The sequence below is a fragment of the Nanorana parkeri genome, unplaced genomic scaffold (genome assembly GCF_000935625.1).
Source record: "Nanorana parkeri isolate BGI_ZX_2015 unplaced genomic scaffold, ASM93562v1 scaffold21, whole genome shotgun sequence".
Lineage (NCBI taxonomy): Eukaryota > Metazoa > Chordata > Amphibia > Anura > Dicroglossidae > Nanorana > Nanorana parkeri.
In genome coordinates this window covers 382,174-405,757 of record NW_017306289.1, presented here as the reverse complement: position 1 = coordinate 405,757, position 23,584 = coordinate 382,174, and the positions used below count along the sequence as shown (strand labels likewise).

The following is a 23,584-nucleotide window of genomic DNA, read 5'->3' as shown; positions in this document are numbered from 1 at the left end:
TAGGGGCTTTGGACAAATATTGGGGTTCTAACCAGTCCCCTGATATTTTTGTTTTGAAATAAAAAAAGAGATTAAAGACAGCCTCAGTCTACTTCCCTGCAGCCCTGCACCCAGTGAACAGGAAGCACTCAGTACAGAGGCTTCCTGTTCATTCACAGAGGAGATAGTAAATATTTACTATCTCCCCAGTTATGAATGGATGGGAAGCCTCTGTGCAAAAATCCTCCTGTTCACCCATAAACTGAGGAGATAGAAAGTGTTTACTATGTCCCCAGTCATGAATGAACAGGAAATGATGTGTAGTACTTCCGGTTCATTCATAAATGGGATAGGATCTATCTACCCAGTTTATGAACAAACACCGGAGTGATCAGTACTGATCACTTATTTCACATATTTGCTGATCCTCCACTCAGTGTCCTGAAGTGCTCCACCCCCTCCAGCCCATCACACCTGCATTTTACTCCCCACTAGGCACCGACTGCAGCAGTCTGTGTCCTGAGTGATCCCTGCTGCCTCTGCCAGTACAGGCAAGGAGAGCGGGGATCAGAGGGGACACCAACTAAAGCTTGCAACTGGCACCCAGTATAAAGGAGAGAGATGCAGAGTGGCTGCAGCTTTGGCAGCGGTGGCGGGGGTCTGATTTTATATGAATATCGGTAATCAGCAGCTCCTCAGCCACTGATGACAGCTATTCATTTACAAACAACAGTCAGGGGGACCCTTCTATTATAAGATTATGGTCACTACATCAACCATTAGCTTATTGCAGGAGGGTGAATACAAGTGACATAAGGAATACTGACTTTGCCAGCTGGGAACATTTTTTTTTTAGCTGTATGCCTTGCATTGTTGGGAGGGAAAGAGTTAAAAGGACACATCTAGTGGTGCCTGAGAAAACTGCAACAGACATCCTACAAGATGTATTGGAGTAGAGACTTAACACCCTGTTACAAAGCAGAAATATTGTAGGACTCCTTAGAAAACTTTTACTAGGCTCACTGGGAGAGACCAGGCAGATTTTCAGTCAAGAAATCAAATTAAAGTGTACTATTTTACAGAACAAAGCCAGAAATATTGAACTGAATCAACACACAGCATTAAAACACTTTTACTTACTAAACCACATCTTTAGGGGGAAACACCAGGTAGCTTTTAATCAAGAGTATATTTTCAAAAAATTTATGAACTCGATGCACATTTTGTAAGCATCTTTTGTAAGTCACATTTTTAGACCAGGTGGGTTTTATTGGGAAATAAAAATCAGACTGTACTCTGCAAGCTCTTGCTAGTGGTCCAGCTTGGACACCCAATAGTCCATAGGATACTCAATGCAAAGAGTGAAACATATGGTTTAGGTGATTTTTTTCATTTTCTGATGTAGATTTTGCTCGCTACTGTCCTACTAGCTACATATACAGAACCTCTACCATTCCTTCTAGGCCTGCCTGATATTCTAAATACAGGGGATTGCTTAACTGTATTAACAGATATGGCTGTAGAGAGAATTTCTTGCTTTGTTGCACTTAACAACATGGTGATTTTGTGCACTAAACTGTACCCCACAAAAATGTAGTAGTGTGCTTCAAACAAAGGGCAGCTTTGCCTTGTGAAAAATACCCTAAGTGATATTACATGAATAAAATAAATAGACCTAAAACACTAAACCCCAGCCCTAAACCCCAAACCCCAGACCCTAAAAATCTGAACCCCTACTGATTTTTTTTTAAACTAGGTGAAAGTAAAAAAAGGTCTTCCTATAAAGGACTGTTGGGTCTATGCACTGCAAAAACAGAGGATTATACACAATAATATGTAGCAATTAAAAAGTAGCTTTATGGTCCTAGGTTTTTTTTAAATACTATATTGACAGCTATTATTTTGCAGGGGACTGTCAGGGGAACTGTTCTGGTATAAGTTTATGGTCGCAAAAGCGACCATAAGCTTATACTAGGACAATAAAAGCCACCGACATAAGGCTTACTGATGTTGCCAGCTGGAAGCAGTTGTGTTCCACTGTATGCCCTAGTAATATGTGTGTAATAGACGTACCGGGTTACGGTCCACTGTCGGGCTCCAACGCCGTCCTGAGCAGGCACGCCGTTGTAACCCCTCACCTTGTAGCGGGGACTCAGTAGTGCAGGCATGCCCTGGAACTCCGCCCACCTCATTCGAGCAGTCGGCTTAAAGCCGCTGCTCACTGATTGATCGGCGTCCTACTGTTGATTGTAGCAGGACACTGATCAATCAGTGTCTGCCTTGCTGCCCTTCGGGATCATCAGCCACAAGCAGGTCATCAGATCCAAGTGTCTCAGGGCTCTACCATTGACCACCAAACAAACCGCAAGTAGAGGCTTATGCCTCCTGGCTACCAGAACACTACTATAGTGCTGTTGTGCTGAACTTCATTACCTGCTAGCTAAACTCCTTGCTGTTGCTCACAGCCATTAACCCTGTGTGATACTGCTGTTGTGCTGAACTTCATACACCTGCTAGCTAAACTCCTTGCTGTTGCTCACAGCCATTAACCCTGTGTGATACTGCTGTTGTGCTGAACTTCATAAACCTGCTAGCTAAACTCCTTGCTGTTGATCACTGCCGTTAACCCTGTGTGATACTGCTGTTGTACTGAACTTCATACACCTGCTAGCTAAACTCCTTGCTGTTGCTCACAGCCATTAACCCTGTGTGCTATAACTTCATACCCTGCTCTCTAACTACCAGAGGAGTGGCACTTCCATTGTTGCCAAGGGGAGTATGATGTTAAGCAGCTCTCGACCCGCCTAATCAAATACAGGGCAACAGAGTTCAGCTGCACAACTGATCCCCATCCATGAAACTCCGCAGTTGCGATCCATTCCCATAGATAAGAGAAGGGAGGCTTTACAATGTGTTTCCAGTTATTTAGAAACACTGGAGTGATCAGCAGGGATCTGCTCAGATCCCTGCTCCCTCAAGCAGCGGAGAGCTGTGGGGATCTGAGGAAACTAGATCTCAGCCTGGAGCGGCTCCAGGCGTGAAGAAGAAGCTGTCAGATGCCAGATTTTTTGTTAATAGCTGTCATCAGTGGCTTATTAGCCGCTGATGACAGCTATTATTTTGCAGGGGACTTTCAGGGAACCGTTCTGGTATAAGTTCATGGTCACTAAAGCGACCATAAACTTATAATAGGACAATAAAAAACCACCAACATAAGGCTTACCGACGTGGCCTGCTGGAAGCAGTTGTGTTCCACTTTATGCCCTATGTCGGTGGCAGCAGTGGTTAATTGAACGAAAAAACACAACACGCGATTTCTTTAAAAAAATGGTCCACAAACTAATTCCAGTACGGCCAACCAATGAAATAAAAACAAAAAACTCCCTGATGCAATGTTTACATCGAGCAGTGGGCATAAATAAACACAGCCTCCTATTAGCGATTTAAAATTGAAATAGCCAATAGCAGGCTGGCTAATGCACCCGCCTGATGTCAGTCACAGAGTCTGCCCTAACATTTCTACCAGACCTAAAGGGTGAAATTTTGATACTACTGCATACTTTTGTGGATTATTTTTGACCTGCTAGACTCCATTTTGATACTACTGCATACTTTTGTGGATTATTTTTGACCTGCTAGACCTGGAGTGTAATTTTCACATTATTTGATTACTTATTTTTATTTGTGTGCTTCTATGTACAGTTAAATGTATGAAATTGCTGATTACCACTCACTGGGCTATGATAAATATATATATATATATATATATATATATACACATATACAGTATATATATAAAACATTGTTTATTGAAGTGATCACAGGCTAAACAATAAGCAGACCTTGCATTTTCAGTCAAGGCCTGCTTTAATAAAACAATCTGTATTAATGTGCACATCCATTTAAACCCAGTTCATCTAAAACAGAAAACAATAAATGTTTGCAAATTGTTCAGTTATGAAACGTCTAGATTCTACAGCTGTGTTATGCCCTGCATGGTCAGATTGCAAATAAAGAAATATTTTTAATTTAAAAATCCATCTTGGCATTTAAAGTTGAACATTTGTTTTCAGTGTCTGGAGATTGACTATTTTTTTTTTAATAAATTACCGTTACTTATTTTTGCTATTACGCTTACAGAGACTACTACTACAGTATTTAATTTGTTTGTTTGGTAATTTATATGTATTTAACATTTTTCTAACAATCTATTTTGCTTGTCTTTTTCCCCTTGGAATGTTATGTAAAAACAATATACCTTGTCAAGTCAATATGCAGTTGACAGTCTGTAATGAAACAGCTGCTGCTATACATTGTTATGTATATTTAATCTTGGTGCAGCAACAGTAATGATGGTATTAATATTCTGAATAAGTACAGAGTGACTATTAAGCTGTTTCTATTTTGGTCAATGTTTTGATTGTAATTTCAGGGCTATCCTGGTGGAAACTTGACTAATTGGTCACTAGAGATCCTATTTTATTGTTTATTAGAGGCCCCAGTTTTCTCAGAGACAATTATATGGTCGCGTTAGATTATATTATTAAGTATGCTCCAATGCATAGGAATGTACTCAGATTGCCTGTAATTTTTCTTGTCTGAACAAATAAATATAGTTTTAAGTTGTATTGTTACAGCTACTATTTGAGTTTTTATTAATATGCCATTTTAAACTCAAAGTTGACCCAAACTAGCTGATCTAGAAGGCTCTGAATAGCTCTTGGCTGACACTCTTGAAAGTCTATGCAAAACATTCTATTTGTTTTGGGGAGCATAGCAAGGGTTAAAACTTCTGTCAAATTATGAATGCTGTTTATGTTTTTGTTAATGAGACCTTTTTTCATATTTTTTTAAATACTATCTGTTTTCCCATAATGGGGGTTTAACTTTTTTCTACTCCGCCTGACACCCATTACCTGGACAGTAAGGAGAACCCTCCCTCTTGGGGATACATACAGCAATCAAATTCTCCAAGTCCAAAATTCGTTATTGTTATAATCACATGTCCCAACAGGCAGCCAACACATTTCGGGGGCCACAAATCACCCCTTCATCAAGGCTTAAACAATGTAACAAAAAGTAACTATTGGATTCAAAACAAAAGTTTCTGGATATAGCTCTGCGGTAGAAAATGATTAGGTCATTGTGACTGCATTTCAGGATGAGTGTTGTGTACTTCCACTTGGCCCGAGATGCAAGCACAGAAACCTAATAATATGCTTTTCCTGTTGAGATTTAAAACCAGGAGCTTCTACTTGGACACCAATAGATACTTTTAATTACATTGGTTAATCCCGGTAGGGGCATATGTGGCCCTGAAACATATTGGATTCCTTTGGTCTTCCTACTGTGACATGTGATTGTAACAATATAACATTTTTGACTCTTGAGACAGATTTTTGGCTTTCTTTTGGCTTCTATATACAAGGATTTATCAAGCTTTAATGCTATCTTTTAGGGAGTCCCCCACTTTGTGGAGGGCTGCCAAACCCAAGTCATTAAGCCCAACCAATTATTTATTTTTACAGGTTAAACATTTGAGTCCACTTCTCCTTAAGCAATGAAATCTTAGCAGGTTCAAACTCTTTCTAATTCTGCTAGAAAGTGTGTTTTTATTGCTACCTCTATACCCACTGGGGAGAGCAAAAATCTCTCAAATGGCCACATATATGGCAATTAAAAGTTGACACCATTTTTACCCTTTCATGCTCTATCATAACATTCTTAGCTTTGTGTTGCAGCACTAAATGCAGTTTAAAGACAAATGGAAAATTTGTTTTGAAACAACTTCCAATTTAGTTAAATCACTTTGCCAATCCACATATTATTTGCCACATCTGTAGAACTGTTAATGTTTAAATCTGTATTATTTTATTTTTAACTTCATGGCAGATGTGTGCAAAAATTATTTGATATATTTGGAATATGTCCTAAATGTTTGGCTGTTTGGAAGAAATGTAGTACTGGTCAGGCTGCCTTCATTTTGTCTGTTCCATTTTTTTTTCCACAAAGGTTTTATTGAATTTTTATTTTACAAGGTAACAGTATAGAAGGTACATCACAATAATGAGATGGTTACAACAAATGTCGCTGGAAGGTGCTGACAATGTGCGTTCTCGACCTGTATTACGTAAACCGGGAAGCTCTTAGGATGATCTTAAATACACAAAAATCTGGAAATAGTAGATTACTATATATCAATCTTGTAGCAAAATGTGGTATATCTTTAAGACTACCATTGGATTGGTCAATAAGGCCGAGTTCAGTGCCCGCCACCTAATGTGTGACAGTCCTCGGACTCGGTCTTCAGGTATTTTCGTACTATCATGGTCAGTAAAGGAGCAATGAGAGAAGTAGAAAGAAATAAGTAGGAAGAAATGTAGAGGCGGATCTCTATCGGGGGGAGAAGGGGGAATTCCCCCCACCGGGACACCCTGTATATCGGGATTTTGCCATAGCGACTGAGCCAAAGGCTCAATCGCCAGGACAAACAGGATAGGGGAGAGGGGGCAACCCTGTCTGGTTCCCCGTAGGATTGGAAAGTGGGGAGACATGTGTTGTAAGTATCTGACGGACGCAGATGGGTTATCATAAAGTGCTCCAAGCCATTGCATGAATGATTCAGGGAAGCCCCACTTTCCCAGGACGTAGTACAGATAGTCCCAGGAAAGTGAGTCGAAAGCCTTATGTATGTCCAATGACAGAAGCATTCCTCTAGTGCTGGACTGTTGCATATGGTGGATCAATTGTATGATTTTCCTTGTGGCGTGCGAGGCCTGGCGTCTAGAGGTGAAGCCCACTTGATCCCTGTGAATCAGATTTTCTAGGAAGGTGTTAAGTCTGACGGCTAGGATTTTCAAAATGATTTTAGTGTCTACGTTTAGTAGGGAGATGGGTCGGTAATTATGGGGGTCCGAGTCATCTTTGTCAGGTTTGGGTGTCATGACTATTTATGCCAGGAGGGAAGTAGGGTTCAATTTCGCGCCTGATTTTAAATGGTTAAAAACTGCTGTCAGGTGTGGGGCTAATATGTGTGAATATTTTTTATAATACTGAGCAGAGAATCCGTCAGGGCCTGGTGATTTCTGTGGTTTGAGTGATTTTATGGCTGAGTGTACCTCCTGTAGGGAGATATCTGCCTCCATCTTCGCTTTCAAGGAGTCGTTAAGGGTCATAAGCTGTAGGCCTTCAAAGAAGTCATCAGCTGCCTGTATGTTAAATGTGTGGGGTTTGCCATATAGGCGTGTTAGAATAGAACCAAATTTAGACACAATGGAGGCCGGGTTCGCAGAGATGGAGGCATCCGCGAGGTGGAGCCGAATTGGGCGCACCCCCTTTGAATTGGAGTGGAGGAGGTTTGTGAGCATTGAGCCGGGTTTATTGGCTCTGGCATAGAAATTTTGTTTAGACCACCTTATCTGTTTCTCGGTTCTGTCATTCAACAGGAGGTTCAGCTCCACCCTTGTTGAGTAGACCCGTTTGCGTGCTGCCACTGTGGGGTGCGCTTTCCAGTCCGCCTCCAGGCGCCCCAAATCTCTGGTTAACGATTGGATCTTACTTTCCCTCTCCCTTTTCCGACGTGAGGCCAATTGTATGAGGTCGCCCCGAAGGGTGGCCTTATGGGCCTCCCATAGGGAGATCGGAGAGGTCACCGACGAGACGTTCTCGGAGAAGTATCTGGTGATGTAGGATTCAACTAGATTCGCTGTGTCAGTATAGGAGAGTAACGAGTCATTTAGGCGCCATGTGAACCCCGCCGGGCGGGATACCAGGGAATTACAACTAAGAAGGACCGGGGAGTGGTCAGACCAGGGGACTGAGAGTATGTTAGACCGGACCACGGAGGAAAGAAAGTTCTGAGTCACAAAAATGTGATCAATACGGGAGAAACTATCGTATGGACAAGAATAAAATGTGTAGTCTCTGGTGTTAGGGTTTTTTCCCCGCCAGGCGTCGAGTAGATTGTGGTTAACCAAAAGGGTGTTCAGTGGAGGGTTATTGGTCACCGTGCGTGTCGGCATCTGAGCTGATCGTGGGCCCGACCTGTCTAGTATTTCGTTAAGGACCATGTTGGAGTCTCCCATGACTATTATCGTGCCCCTGCTATGTTTTTCCAGGACTCCCAAGAGGTGTGTGAAAAAATTGGTTTGACGTGAGTTTGGGGCATAGTAATTTACCAGGGTAAGCTTCGTGTCAAAAATTTTGCCTTGTAAAAAAATATATCTACCCGTGGGGTCTGCAATTTCTCGTGTGCACGTAAAAGGGGTGTTCCTGTGGAACGTGATTAGGACTCCCCTTTTCTTTTCCCTGAACGTTGCTTGAAATAGCTGTGGGTAATGTTTATGCAAGTATTTGGGCTTAGAGGAATCAGAAAACCTGGTTTCCTGTAGACTCACTATGTGTATGCCCCTGGAGGCATAATAGTTAAAGGCTGTCCTGCGTTTGTTGGGTGCATTCAACCCTTGGACATTGTGTGAGATTATGTTAAAGTTAGACATCATGGCAACAGAGCACACCAGCATGTGTATTAACTACATACCCACCAGGGAGGCAGAGACCGCGGGGTCCGCGGCCCATCAGGGAGGCCCAACACCACAAAGGGGTAGGGATCGACAGAGACCGTAGATGGAGGAGAGAAAGAAAAGAGGAGAGAGAGACAGTTAGTAACAACACTACATTCTGCAGTAGTAACATTCTGCAATTGCAGAGGTCAGTAACACCCAAGGGTATTACTAGTTTGGGGGAGCTCTTTCCACCCAGACGTGGACTGCTCAATAGGAATTAAGAGGATTAATGTGAAGTGTATGGTTTCAGGCTAGGGAGGCACCAGGGAAAGTTGGGGTCGGGGTGAGTAGGGCGGTTACAAACTTATGAACCGAACCATGGAAATAAAACGTCAGTAGAACGGTGAAATACATGGCTGCTGCAGTCAACCTGTCTGGCCTGGCCTAGCAATCGCGGCCCTCGATCATTCTTGAGAGGCAGCAGTAGAATTTACCCCGGCTGACTGTTTCGGTATACCAGACAAAAAGGTCTTGCATTAGTGGGGAGTCTCAGTGGCTGAGATGGGGGAGGGTCCACGCGTTTACGGTGCCAGGCCAGAGTAAGTGAGCGCCATGTTCGTTGTAGGCCAAACTCCGGGGGCCTAATAACTTTGGATAAGTCAAGACTACCAGCAGTAGTGTCACGTTAGTGGTCCCGGTGAAGACGGGCCACATCAGGGATAGTCAGAGGAGATGAGAGGGGTCAACTGCTCGCCACTCAATTAGACCTCCGCACAGCAGTGCCTGGTGGAGGCAAAGAACCCCCCCCGACGTAACATGAGGGGACAAGGCCCTAAACAGGCTCTACTCCCAGGAGGTAAAAGACATAGTGGTCGGTGTTACCCTCATCCCGCTGTATCCTCCTGGGGTCCTGATGGTGATTGATTCCGGTCCGGTGGGCCGCGGCGGGTGCGGGAGCGGTTCTCCCTTATAGGCCGGAGGTGGCGTTCTTGCCTGGGTTGGGAGTGGGCTGTCATCTGCTCCGTGGTCGTGGGGGGTAGAAGCTGTAAAGATTCCAAGAGAGGGCCCGCTTCTTCTGGAGACGTAAACGATCTCAGGAGCCCCTGATAAGAAAAAGACACCTTGAGAGGGAAGCCCCATCTATACTTGATCCGATGCCGTTGCAAGGCCTCTAAGAAGGGTTTCAGGGCCTTTCTCCTTAAGAGTGTCTGTGGCGCCAGGTCAGAAAAGACCTTATACTCGAAGCCCTGGAAAGCGAGATCCCTCTTTTCCCTTGCGGCTTTTTTATAATCGCTTCCTTGGTCTTGTAGTAGGCCGGTTTTGAGAATAAAATCCCTCGGGGAGCCATCTGAGCGTTTAGGGCCCAACGCCCGGTGAACCCGGTCCAGCTCCAACCTCTCAACTGGATGGTCCGGTAGGAGCTCTTGGAACATGGCAGTTACTGTTGCATTGAGGTCCTCGATATGTTCCGGGATGCCGCTTAGGCGCACATTCCCCCGTCTGTTGCGGTTTTCCAAATCCTCTAGTTTCAGGAGCGTGGTGGAGACATCTGATCTTAGGGTCTCGAGTTCTTGCTCGTGAGAATCAATCACTGTTATCACATCATCCATTTTGTATTCCATCTCATTGATTCTAGATCCCAGTTCCTTGATATCACGGGAGAGGAGGGTGGCGAGTTTGTCAGTGGCCATCTGTAATTCCCGCTGTAGTAGCAGCTTACATTTTTCCAGAATCATAGCATCTCTGCAGGCCGGTTCGGGCTGGGTACACGGTAACGGCGACTGCGACGGTGTTCCGTCGTTGGAGGAGCTGTCCATGTCGGCCAAAAGTTCCTGTGAAGATGTCTGGTGCTCCGGGGCTGGAGAAGAAGGCGCCATCTTACCTGTTGATCGGGTCGCGGCGGGAGTTGAGGGCGCTCGCGATCCGGAGTTTTTGCCCATGATCCGGTTCCTCAGGGGACAGGGGTTTCGAGGGCTCAGGAGCTGGGCTATGAGAAATCCTCTGGTCGGCGATATATCGATTCACATGTCCGGGTGGTGTGGAGCCGAGTTAACATGCGGACCATCTTAGTCGGCTGCTCACTAGCGCCCCGGTCTGTTCCATTTTTAAGCGACAGTTGTGTATATTTAATATTTGTCAGCACAGTTAATTATTTTGTCATTAGTATTCAGCTCATTCACACAATTTATAGCTCTTCACATTAAACTTTTAGATTGTATTACTCAGCCGTAAGTCACTCTTAAGAATTGTTTGTATTCCCCATTTTTATGTACTATGGTGGAATTTCATATGAATGGTCAGAAAATAAACCTTTAGTAATTTTTCCCCTAAATCAAAGACCTTTTTCAAATATAAAGTGGAGCCATCGTTATATGCTAAAGAAGTCTATGTATCCTTGCTGCTGTTATATTTACCTATAGGTTAGACTGAATCTTTCGTTGTTTACAACTCAGGTACGCCCATACATTAATTCCCCAATTTTTGATAAAAGTAATAAATAAAATGCTGCTCAGACTCTTAATGTTTACTTTTCCCTTGCTTTTTTATTGTTAAGTTATGTTTTGTTGCATTATTTGTGTATTAAATAGTGCCATTTCCACTCGTAAAGAAAAATAAACTGGAAAGCAGGAGATAAAAATAAAGAAATTAGTTTTGGATGGTGTGAGTGTTATAAAACACAGGCTGTGAGGGGATATATGACACAGTTGTTCACTATTACAGGATTAGATGGGAACACAGTAGGCAATGCATAAAACTATTGATGCTAAAATATAATGTCCATTCAAGAATAAATAGCTGGCACTGTGTTTCTTAAGGACTGTGAGGAGTAATATTCCCTGTATTAGTTTTTGGCACAAATTGCTACAATGGTAAATACAAAAGCGCATACTAGAAATACTATAGCTCGTGTTGTGTGACTGAGAGATAATCTGTTAAATAAAACCTCATACAGTGTAATGTACAACATGTGACATTCAATTTTAGCTTTTTCTGCAAACCAAATTAACAAAGACAGACAAAAGGAAAGGGCCGGTTGCCAGATTTACAATGCAATTTGCAAATCACTGTAGAAGAAACAAATAGGGCAGTTATAACAATTATTTTGAATAGCATTCACAAGGTATGTTTAGGTGGCACAGTTATATTATGCCATCTATTTAAAATTGGATACAAACCTTTATCAGATATTTAAAGTAGAAATATACCTAAAACTTTTTTTTTTTTAGTTTTGGATAAAGAAAGGAGAGGTAAGAATAGTGCTGTATACTCTATTATAATTGCTATTTGTATAGTATTCTCTTCCTCTCTTAGAAGAAGTGTTCCCCTCATTGTGCAGCTGACAGCTCTCCTGACTCAGTTTAGTGCTTATAACAGACACTCCTAAAGTTGTCAAATAAGAAAAGTGCTGTCATGATTACATGAAATAAAGCTTTTTGGTAATTGTCAGATGGCCGTCCTGCAGTAGCCCAGAGAGGGCATCTGTCTTCACTCTGGGCTCAGGGAGGACAGCCTCCGTAGGGGCCTACACTTACACTAACCTGTACTTCACTCCTCAAAAAAGGAATTATTTAAAGCCTTGGTTCTCAACTGGTGGGTTGTGACCCAAAAGTGGGTCGCGACCCCATGTTCAGCAGGTCGCCACATGCCTTCCACTTTTCTAGGTGTGAGGCTCCTTTGCCGCCCCCTAGTGCAGCACTGTCAGTTCTCATGCCTGAGCAGCCATTCAAAATAGGCTGCCGGCGCAGAGTGTCAGCTTGAGGTGGGGTGGTCTAGGGGTATGGCTGCGAGGGAGCTTCACCCATACATGCATTGCTTTCAGCTCCCTCACGTGTCCTGTAGAGGTGCCTGGACCGGAGTGACATCACATTCTGGCTCCCGGCACCTCTACAGGGTGCACAAGGAGCTGTACAAGCAATGCACATATGGATGGAGCTCTGTCACAGCACAGCAGCCCACACTGGACCCCAGGCTGAGGATCCACTGTAGTTCTCGTAAGGAAGAGAAACTGGGTCGACCTAAAAAAATAAAACCATTTTTGGGAGTGTGTATGTGAATGTCTGTGAGTTTGTGTCTGTGTATGTATGTCAGCGTTTTTGAGGGCCCGTTTACACTAGTATAGTGCTTTGAACTGTACCACGCAATCGCACCAACCATGCATTCTGGTGTGGCATGTGTGTTGCATTGCTATTCATTTTAATGGTACCCCAAATGCACCTCCCACCCACACTTTGTACGCCCGCAGCTGAACACGTGGTACCCCAATGCTGTTTTGTTCCATTACAGTGTGATTTGGGTCGCGACTTAATGACCAAGGACAAATGTGGGTCCTGAGGTTACACAGGTTGAGAACCGCTGATTTAAAGGATATACGGAGATTTTTGAGATGTTAGGCTGTGTGAATCATGGACATAGATAATAAAGCTTATAGCTGCACAGATAATGCTTTGAAGTATATGTCCAGCCAAAACATATTTTGTTACTTATGGATAAAGTGGGGAAGAGTTAGAACCCTTTTGAGTTTTTACTGTTATCCAGGACTCAGTTATAGAGATTTGCCCATTAATTCTTGTCCTACTGATAAAGTTTTACCAGACAGGAAGTAAAGCGAACTCTCCAACAGCAACCCTGACAGAAATAGAAATGCTTTTTGTTAGTAAAGTAGTCTATAGTCCCAATCAGATTTCTATTTCTGTATGTGTCCCTGTTGCAGATTTGTCCTCACTTCCTGGCACCATTGGCAGCAGGACAGGAAGTGAGGGGAAATGTTTCTAACCAATCCCCAGATAGCAGTAAATACCTGACATGAATTCGAATCCTTTCTCACTCTATTCAAAGCTAGATGACTATGTTTGGCTTAACGTACATTTTAATTTAAGATCATAATTACTGAAACAGTCCAAAAAACAGAAAAGGAGAGTAGTGAAAAAAGTAATAGGTGTTGAAACATGAAACAGATTCATTCAGTCATCAGGACACTATTTCAAAGAAAAATGGATGCAGAAAAACTTCTCCCATTACTGTATACAAATGAAGCAACAATTTAGCAGTGCACATCTCAAAATATAATTTGAGTGCATGATAATCACGATAAAAACTTAGAGATGTGTCATAGCAGATGAGCAGCCTGCTTGCCTGCCCATAGGGAGTTACTGGGTTCTGACATGTGACTGGTGTAACTAAATTACTACTTAAAATGTCTTCAATAAGAAAGGGTTACAAACAAATTTCCAGCTACAGTACATTCACCCAACACTTTTTGGTGTTTCAGTGAAAAAAAGAATGATTTTAAGTGAACATGTTCCAATATTATGCACACTAGAGTATTTACATATTCTGAAAAAGCAGTAAACACACTTTAAAACTAGCACTTATTCATCTCTGTATCTATAAGCGTTGTGAAAAGATTAATTTATGAAAGTTCACAACACAATCTTAGCTTTTTTTCTAGGTGAACAGAATTTAGGCAGCCTTCCAACTCTCTAGTGTAAACAACCAGCAGTTGTTTCTGTGCTGTTGAAAACAAACGGAACCCATTTCTAGAATCATTGTTGTGATCTATGAGAATAATTAAGTTTACTAAACAGGTCAAGGGGTGACTTGTTCTAGTCTGGGCACAGGTGCACTTTAAAGGATCAAAACAAATCTTTCCACTGTGAAAATGTTGTTAAATGACACTCTGAATGATGTTTAAGCATTCTGAGGTGCCTGCATGCACTTCTTATTTATTCCATGAGTAACCTATAACTTTTCAGTGCCGGTACCTCTACAAATCTTGTTACATGACAGGCTAAAGAAAGCACTTACCGGAACACATCTCTGTTTAAAAAAAAAGTTAATTTAAGATTAATTAAGATTAATTTAAACCCAGGGAACTCTGATATACAAGTCTTAACTTTTATAGCAAAAGTTACAGGCTGGTCAGTCCCTTCCTGCTTGCCTGAGCAGTTATTTTTAAACCAGCACATTAAACTTGCATATCTCTTTTCCTCAAGCAGTAGTATGGCCATGGTACACCTGTATTGCTGCTTTTTAAATGCATCCCTGGCATTTAGATATGGTTTCTAGGATCTATAAGGCATGTTCTTGTTATCACACTCTAAAGGATAATTCTGGGTAGAGGGAAATACCCTGGTCCCGATAATTAGAGTGATCACATGCCAATTTCCGATCTTCTCCCTGCAGAGAGCAGTGACTCTCAGTCACCGTTTCACGCAGGGATTCCCCCTTCCCCTATCCTTTCTCCAGTGCTGACTGGAGGGACGAATCGGGAGGGGGGGCGGGCACAGCTCTAGAGGCAGAGCCAGCCATCAATCGGGTAGGGGTGTGCTGTCACCATATAACAGGCAATAGCCCGCTATATGCTGAATTTTGTGTCACAGGAGGACATAGTAAATGTCCTCCTGTTACCCTATGGAGAACTATGGCCAAAAAAGTTGGGTCATTGTTTCTTTGAATGCATAAGGTTCTAGTTACAAAGCTTCAACACAAGAATAAGGACCTCTATTTTAGCCCTGTGACTATAAATTTTCAAATCTCATTTGACTTAGCTGAAAATAATTGTCACTTATTTGAAAATAGGTATCCCGATCCAGGTGTGTTAGCTTTGTGGAAAAAGCCCATACAACAGGCAACTGAGGCACTTTGTATGTTTGCCACTAGAAGTCTGACAAGCATTGGGAGACTGACAGCCACAAGCATAACTCCCAGTGGCAGGGGCATGATGGGATTTATAGTAGAGCTTTACTTGCCCATGGTTGGATGTTTGAAATAAACGTGTTGCTTCACTGTGGCTATTTCACTGCATAATTTGGCAAATCAGGTCTATTGTGTAGATTTTTGTTCCTATGAATTGGCAGGTAAACAATTGTAAAATTCCCTATTTACTTCTGTAAAGCATTTTGGGGAATTGTCAGCTATAATTTTAAAATGATCAAAAAACAATATACAAAGTTAACTGAGGTAATTAACACTCAATATTTTAGAGCATTTGTTTATATGTTGTAACTGTAATTTTATCTTGAAAACATCCATAGTCAATATTTTCACTAGACAAAAATATGAAGTATACCGAGGGGAACTATGTATACCATAAACACATTCATACTTTATTTTTAAATAATAACCTTTTTCCTTATTGTTTATGCAAGCAATAATTTAACTAATCACCATGGATTTAATTAATTAATGAAGAAAATCCAGGAATTAAATAGAGGGATTTATGACTCAATAACTTTAACGATTAAGCTTGTATGAATAATTGACAGTTGCTAAGAAACATATATAAAGCAAGAAGGAGCGGCAATGTGTAGACTCTAGAGACTCTTAACTACTGTGTGTACCATATTCTACTCTAGACATGTAATTTTGTTTGGTTCCCAATGGATATTCGCATGATTTCCATTAAATTCTGACATTTGGATGCTTGCGAATTTCTGAATTTGAACACGTCCGAATGCCAATGAATCCGAATGTTCAACAAAAATTTGAATCTGTCAAAATTTTAGGCATGTGACTGTTCTCTGGCCAATCAGATTTTTTTGGTCTGTTGGGGTTGCATTACAGGCATGTGACTTTCTGTTGTGAATCTTTGCAAAACGAAAATTTGCACGGATACAAAATCCACATAACAAACCGAATCGAATTTCGGATACGAAATCCGAAGAATGAAAAATAAAAATCTGAATAGATCCAAAAGGAAACATTTTTTTGTGGGGTTACTATGTCTATTTCACTCTTTTACGAGTATACATAGGGAAGTGAGGTAAGCAGTGGGTGTAAGAAAGGCATACCACCCTTACCAGTTATGTTGTTGATTGGGTTGCTGATGCAATTTATTGCACATTATTACTTGAGTGTTTCTAATTATTAATACTTTATGTCATGTACATACTTATTATCACCCTTCAACGGCAGTTGTGTTGTTTCTCCTGTGGGTTTTACAAACAATAGCATGAAAAGATCACATGTAAAATGTCAGATATTCCCCACATTACACCATTTCCTCTTGGTGCTTAAAGATGTATTTAAAGCGGAAGTTATGTGGGTTTAAAAACAAGTGCTGCAGTGGTGTTTGTTATAATGTGCTCAGCATATGGGCACATTATGGCCAACTTACCTTGCAAAACGATACCTTCCAGCACTGCACTCCCCTCCATCACTGCCACTACCATCTTCTCCCAATCTTCTTCAGGGTTCGGCATCTTCGGCGTCTTTATTGGCCAATCAGCATGATGTAACTCCCTCACACGCAGCTCGGCGGATCCAGACATAATTGTCGGGATCTGGTTTAGCTGCGGCGTCTGGAGTTATTTTATCTCAACATGAGAAAGAAAAATTGCTGACAGGCAGATTTTTTTTATAGCAAGAGACTGTAAGTCTCTGCCAAAAATCTCCTACCTGCCTGTCCGCAATTTTTCTTTCTCATGTTTTATGTATTATTTCATGTCTCATTTGTTTTAAAAAGGACACTTCATTTGCACTTATAACCAAAGGACAAAAAATTAAAGTGACACTAAACTCATGAGTTAAAGGAGAACTATGGGGTTAAGGCTTTTCCCCATAGTTCTCCTAAGGGTAACAGGAGGACACAAACTAGCATCCTCCCGTCACCCTAAGCTCAGTATACCGCAAGCTACAGCTCGCAGTATACTGAGACGCCACAGTATACCGCGAGCTGCTGCTTGCAGTATACTGAGATGCTGCAGCTGAACCAGATCCCGACAATTATGTCTGGATCCGCCGAGCTGCGTGAGTGACAGCTGGCTCTGCCTGTCTAGAGGCAGAGCCAGCTGTACCCGCCTCCTCCCCGTCCGATCCACCAGTCAGCGATCCAGCCCCTCCCCAGTCACGGCAGGCAGAGAGCTGTGACAGGATCGAGAGGTAAACGAACGCCGGTATATGTTCACTCACTTCTCGATCTACTGAGCCGACCTGTGACAGTCTCATTGTCACAGGTTGGCTAGAACTATGAGGTGAGTGAAGAGCACTCACCTCATAGTTCTCCTTTAATGCTCATGCTGACCCTGTCCTTCCTTCTGGAGGGTGGCTACATTTGTTCCCCATGGTCCCTGTGTGTATTGTAAAGTACCGATACTTTTTCTTAAAGGGACATGTGACATTTTTTCTAAAACAATACAGACGAATGATTTTAGGGCAGTTTCGCACCAGGGCTGCGTGCATTGGAGGTGACAGGTTCTCTTTAAGGTGACATTAGGGGTCTTTTAGACCTCTAGTGTCACCTTTTGCACTTCACTGGATTCACTGAATGTAAATACAGCAGGCAGTGGCTATTGGATATTTTAAATTGCAATAGCCAATAGCAGGCTGGCTATTGTACCCACCCACTGTCTGCTGTCAATCAGCAAAGGAGGGAACTGAAGACAAAGTTCTCTATCAAGTCCTCTCTGCTGATTGACAGCAGGCAATGGGAGGATACAATTGCCAGCCTGCTATTGCAATTTAAAATATCCAATAGCAGGCTGGATATTGTTACATGTGTCCATTCCTTTTCCACTTGATTAAACTATTTGCTTTTGGTGGTATATCTCAGTGTCAACTGTCTGTGCTCCTTATGTGTTTAATAATGCCCTCACCAGACGTACACAGAAGTTTTCCCTCTCAATGAAAGAAGAGAAGGTCCGTTCTGTGTGAAGGCAAAATTTACAGCTTCTCTCCTCTCCTCCCCCGTGAGCATACAGAACGGACATTCTCTTCTTTCAATGAGAGTGAAAACTGCTGTGTACGTCGGGTGACTGCATTACACATAAGGAGCACGGACATCTCAAACATTGGGATATATCACCAAAAGCAAAGTTTCATCAAGTTTAAAAGGAGGGGACACATTGTAAGGGACACAGGCCACTGCAGCCAGCACCAGCAGGGAGAAGAGACACTTCACAGAACACTTACCACCCACCATGCTGTCACACTTCTGTCCAGAGAGGTCAGAGCGGAGAGGGAGCCTGCGTTTGGTGGAGAGGTATTCCGGGGGAGGGACTATGCGGGTCAATGGCCGAAGCTCTTTGAAAAAAGTTTAAAGGGCCGGTATCGGCTCTATGCATCGGGGCATTTTCAGGAGTACAAGTGCTCCTGAAAGTGCCATGTATTGGCCCTGATGCCGGTACTAGTATCGGTATCGGGACATCCCTACTGAAAATGATAGTTGTCTGTTTGTTGAGGCTTCATTCATTTTTAAACCAATGGTCTTGATTTATTAAAGGCAAATAGGCTGTTCACACTGTAAGGGAATTTGCACTTTGCAGGGGAAGTTTCCCTTTAGCATGATGAAGGTAGTGAAATTTCACTTTGCAAAGAATACCTATTCATGTGCAAGGAATTTTTTTTTTTAAACTGTATTTTTGCTTGCACATGATTGGGTAATGGAAGTAAGCAGAGCTTCCCCACATTCACTAAACTAAGGGGAAACTTCCTGTGCAAATTTCCTTGCAAAGTGAACAGCCTATTTGCCTATAGTAAATCAACCCCAATATCTTGGAACAGCATTCAATTTAGAAAAGTGAGACTGAAGTCAGGGCTTCATATCTGCACTGTTGTTCCAGATCAGGGCAGAAAGTACCGAAAATACCATGTTGACTCCTCTGCACCCCCGCCCTGTGACTGGATGGTGAAGAAAAAGCAGCACACTGATGAGCTCATCTCTTTCATCTTGCTCTCGCCATCTATCAGTAAGCTCTTTGCACTACAGCACACCTGATTGGCTCCTTGTGCTGATTCTCCCTTCCCGGTCTGAGGTCTCCTGTACAGTAGATTGCAAGAGGCTAGTTTAAGACAAATTCAGGCATTTACACTGCTTATATTACCATTTATTTATGTATTAATGATTACAGAGCTGCACTAATTTGTGCCTTTATATTTGTCTGGAGTTCAGTTTCAAGTAAATAAGTACATTTTGTGAAAGCATTTAGAACCGCTTTATAAATCTAAGCAAAATTGTGGTAGAAATTCACTATAGTATGTACATATTCTGTGTAAAAAAATTTCTTCTGTTATTTCACTGTGATCATTTCTTCTTGCCTAAGGGTTGCCTGTGGTGAACTTAGGTTACATATATATTATTTTCTTTTTTCACAGTTAAGCCCACTGTTATTGATGTGGACATTTATGTTAACAGCATTGGACCAGTGTCTTCAATAAATATGGTAAGACCGTTTTACATTCTACTTAATATTTAATGATAGTATACTACACAAAACATGCTATGTGAATCTCAAAAAATGGTGTTGAATTATAGCCACATGAGGGATAATTTACTAAAAAAAAGTAACCTTTACACTTTACCCAGTTTACTTCAAAAAAATCAACTCGTATGCAAAAAAACTGGAAATTCCCTTACATGTGGATGTTTGGAACAGATTTACTGGGATAATTGAATACACAAAATCTTCGATGGCAAGGAAACCTTCAAACAAAATCCCTTTACCTTCTTTACACTCCCCTCAACTAAAGTAGCCCTGCTCCCTCCAAAGTACTATGCTTACCAATTTCCTGCTGCCAAAGCCTGCTGCAATGTATACATTTATTGGGCCAGGTTCTTCAACCGATGTCTATGCATGCACAGTAGAACCCTATAGACTTCAGTAAAGCTGGATCTGATCTGTCTCTCAACCCCACTGTCCTGGGCAAGAACTCAGTAAGTATAGAGCTTTGGAAGGAGAGAGGTGGTCTACTTCAGCTCAGGAAGGTGGGGGCAAAAGGGTAATGGAAGGTTTAATACCCTTAAGTAAATTAACACCACACAGTCCTTACTTTGTATTGAATTACTCAGTTTCTCAAATATTAATTGCTATTGCATTTGTTGTGTTGATATTCTGAAAATGTGGTTAAAAATGTATAATGTGATTCCTCTGTGGAAAGTGTGTTAAATCACATAAATCATTAACTACTGAGAAGTTTTTCAGGGAAGAATTATGTGAGACACCAAAGCAAACAGATGTAATGTCTTAACTTGACCTTATTATTTAATAATTAAAGCTCTTTTATCCTCTGATAAAAAAGCTGAAGGAGAGGATAAGTGATAGGTATAGTTCATTGTGGAATGTAGCATTACTTTAACTTACTTCTCTTTTACAATATGTGTGGAAGTTAGTATTAGGTTTTACTTTCATCATTGAATAGGTAGTCAGCAGACAAGGCCTTCCATTCTAACAGAACCATTTTTATTACACAGGACTTAAGTAAAATGTGTCATTTTCACTTGAAGAGGCACTTCACCCTTAATACTAGATAATGGCAGGCTTTTTATTCTTTGCATACATTATTTTAATTTTCTTCTCATCGTCTCCATTTTTACTAAGAGAAACTGAAGCCATTTCCCTTTACTTCCTGAAATCTGGCACATGTGACTAGAACATGTGACCGTGCACATAATGTCAGTGGAAAAATGCCTTGCCCTGAGCTCTTGCGAAATTTTGCAGTTTATAAATGTGATTTCCCAGCAAAGCACTGCTGATATAACCTTCCCAGGATACATCTGTTAGGCAAGGGCTGCATCACCAATGCCTAAGAGGACCAGGAAGTGGGGAAACAGTAATTGTAAGTAAAAGCAATATATCGTTGTTTAACTAATGAATGTAACATGATTTCATATCAGCTAATGTGATGTTTAGTGAAAGGGGGTAAAGGTCCACTTTAATATGAACTGTGGTTTGTCCATGCAAGGCAAAGCAACAGGTTTACTTAAGCACCTCCACCCCAGCTGTGGATACAGACCTTGCATTGAGCTCTACACTTCTCCATTGTCCTTTTTGATCGAAGAGAAATACCTTCCAAGTATGGAGAGCATCTGACACAGTCTACCGTATTTTTCGCTCCATAAGACGCACTTTTTTTCCCCCAAAAGGAGGGGGAAAAAGTGCCTGCGTCTTATGGAGCGAATCCCGATGCCCGAGACATGCAGTTTCGGGCGCCGGGCGAGTAGTAGGAGCCACTGCTCGTTTAATACGAGTGATCTAATGAGATAACTCGTATTAAAGCCGAGCGGCGGCGATCGAGTTCAGCAGCAGGAGCCACTGCTCGTTTAATACGAGTGATCTAATGAGATCACTCGTATTAAAGCCGAGCAGCGGCGACGATCGAGATAACCATAGAGCAGACGAAGAATAGACGTTCTTCGCCTGCTCTGTGTCATCACTGAGACCGTGGCGCTGTAATCACAGCGCCACCTGTCTCAGCGGTCACTAACTGCAGCTTCTGTCACAGCTTCTGTCATAGAAGCTGTGACAGAAGCTACAGTCTCGAGTGCTCCATAAGGTGCGCCGGACCTCCCTGCCTCCTATGGTCCGGTGCGTCTTATGGACCGCAAAATACGGTACTTCTTATCATGCAAAATTGTTGGTGCTTTTTTGCTGGCTTCTCATGCACCCAACGCTTTCACATGGACAATAAAGATTCCTTAGCATCTAGTAAGCTCCAGCTAAATTGACTTAAAGCTTACACAGGTCTTACCTGACATTCCCAGTTCAAATACTATATTTCTGTCACGTACCTGGTATGGTCTGAATGATGAGGGAGGCTCCTTTTGTAACTCTCGTCAGAGCACCCCTGGAGATGGCACAGGTAGCACACGGACGTAGAGAGACACCAGTGCCTGTGGATGCTGATCACCTGCTGGTAAGGATGCAGGAAGCTGTATGCAGGAAGCCAGATCCAGCATGCAGGAAGCCGGATGCAGGAAGCCAGATTCAGGATTCAGGCAGCCAGATGCAGGATGCCAGATGCAGGATTCAGGCAGCAGGATGCAGGATGCCAGATGCAGGATTCAGGCAGCCAGATGCAGGATGCAGGCTTTAGGCAGACTGGGTCAGTGGCTGGCAGGCCAGGAGAATCCGGATGGTAGACATGGTCAGTAGAAGCCGGGTCAGAACCAAACAGACAGGTCGGAGCCGAATCAGGAGGCAGGAGAATAGTTAGACAAGCCGAGGTCAGAAGGCAGGCAGCAGGCAGCAGACAGCAGGAAACAGGAGCAAGCCGGGTCAGTCACAGGATTCAGATACAGGAACACAGGTACAGGTACAGCTGAGATCTTCCAGCAACTATCAGTTGCTACTTGGGGTTTAAATAGGCCGATTGGCGCCAATTCGTGCACTGGGCGCGTGCACGTTGCACGTGATTATGCGCACGTTGCACATGCACATGTTACTGCTCGTCTGTCACTATGCACGTTTCTGCATAGTGCGTGTAGTAACTCGAGCCCTCCTCATGCTATGGGCATTAGTTCTACGTTCCTGACAATTTCTTTCAGTATTTTTACCAAATGATGTGGTATTTTTAACACATCACATCACATTTAACACATATTCTTACCATACAACCACACATAAAAGTCAAAACGAAACTTATAGTTTCTGAGGTGTCTGTTGAAGAGATCAGGAAAAGAAGTCATTGGGAATAAAATCCAAATTAAGAAAAAGGTGTTAATTTCATGATATCCTTTTATGGATACTTATTTTTGTGCATTGACCATTCTAATAAGTTATTGTGAGATAAACCAGCAAGTGGCGTTAAAATGACTCATGTAATCTTATATTAAAATGCTTGAAGGATGTCACACAAGAGGGACACCTCTTCACATATGGTGAACCTGTGCAAAGATGGCCATGGCTGTCCACAATGTGAATATACAATTTTTATACAATCCTTTTTTTATACACTAAGAATCATGTTGTGTGATGTTCTACCACTGGCAAAAATTATTGCACGACCATATGGTGCAATAGCTTGGTCAGTGATGGCTCTTGGCCAAAGTCCCAGCCCCTTACTATAAAACTTGCTCTCCCAACAGCCCTTTGTCAGTGTGTTAGAGTTTGTAGTAAGGGGAAGCTGCAAGTGTTTTTAGGCAGAGAGAGAGATTTGTACTATTTTACTGTGCTATTGTACTGCTACAGAGCTATACAGTGTTACACTGTATACAGTGCTCTATTCAGTGCTGTATATTGCCATTGAGACATTGCAGTGAATTGCAGTTTGTAGGGCTAGGGCTATTCACTGTGATCTGAAAAGACCCAATTGACCTTTTTAGGTGTGTGTGTGTCTATATATATATATATATATATTTGATCCTGTTTCAGCTAGTGGAGTCTGCC

General features: G+C 42.2%; 1 protein-coding gene across 3 annotated transcripts in view; it reads left to right on the top strand.

The window, feature by feature from the left end:
* The window catches only part of GABRG3 (gamma-aminobutyric acid type A receptor gamma3 subunit), a 411,112-nt gene that overhangs the window by 60,372 nt on the left and 327,156 nt on the right, over positions 1-23,584 (top strand). For all 3 annotated transcript variants that reach the window (XM_018563074.1, XM_018563082.1, XM_018563090.1), the window contains exon 3: positions 19,575-19,642. In XM_018563074.1, the coding sequence (XP_018418576.1) occupies positions 19,575-19,642 (68 nt within the window). The remainder of the gene's footprint in view (positions 1-19,574; positions 19,643-23,584) is intronic.